This window comes from Microtus ochrogaster, chromosome 16 (genome assembly GCF_000317375.1).
Source record: "Microtus ochrogaster isolate Prairie Vole_2 chromosome 16, MicOch1.0, whole genome shotgun sequence".
Taxonomy (NCBI): Eukaryota; Metazoa; Chordata; class Mammalia; order Rodentia; family Cricetidae; genus Microtus; species Microtus ochrogaster.
The window spans coordinates 10,824,589-10,825,398 of record NC_022018.1 but is presented as its reverse complement, the minus strand read 5'-3'; the positions used below and the strand labels follow the sequence as shown (position 1 = coordinate 10,825,398).

At 43.0% G+C, this 810-nt stretch overlaps 1 protein-coding gene across 1 annotated transcript in view; it reads right to left on the bottom strand.

Annotated features, from left to right (window-relative positions):
• The window catches only part of Msh2 (mutS homolog 2), a 55,391-nt gene that overhangs the window by 33,775 nt on the left and 20,806 nt on the right, over positions 1–810 (bottom strand). The window contains exon 7 of the mRNA XM_013348977.1: positions 12–211. Coding sequence (XP_013204431.1) covers positions 12–211 — 200 coding nt within the window. The remainder of the gene's footprint in view (positions 1–11; positions 212–810) is intronic.

Sequence of the window (810 nt, the reverse complement as noted above, 5' to 3'; positions counted from 1 at the left end):
ATATTCATTACCTTGGTATTTCTTCAGAGCCTGTAGGACACTGGGGAGCTGGTTCACACCCTGATATATTCGGTAACAGTCTTGTAAGTTCGCTGCTTGTCTCTGAAATTTCTTGGCAAGTCGGTTAAGATCTGGAAATCGACGAAGTAAATCCTCCTGTAAGGTCTGCCTCAGTTCTGAATCTTCTACAAAAGCTTCCACTAAATTTAATCTGGAAAAAAAAATATTAGAGTAAAAGGTAAGATGGCTCAATAGGTAGGCACTTGCCACCAAGCTTGAGTTCAAACACCAGGGAATCCGCATGGTGGAGGGAACTGATGCCCAAGTTGTCCTCTTGACTTCCAGGAGTATGCCAAACACACACACACACACACACACACACACACACACACACTCATTAAAGAAAACACACATATATATGCATTTTAAATATATATAAAGATATATGATAGTAGATAGATAGATAGATAGATAGATAGATAGATAGATAGAGCGAGCCATGGGGTTGGAGAGAGATGGTTCAGTGGTTATCAGAAGTTAAGAGCACTGGCTATTGTTCCAGAGGACTTGGGTTCAATTCCCAGCACCCACATGGCAGCTCCATGTTCCAGGGGACCTGACACCCTCACATAAAGTTAAAATAATTTTAAAAAGAGAGAGAGAGAAAGAAAAGAAAACAAAGAGAGAGAGAAAGGGAGGGAGGGAGAGAGGGAGGGAGAGACAGAGGCTGCTTCTCCAAGAGGAAGATGGAAAAAAGAGCGAACTCTGGCTAGAAGCTGAAGACCAACCTGCCTCAGTGGATGGGGGAGG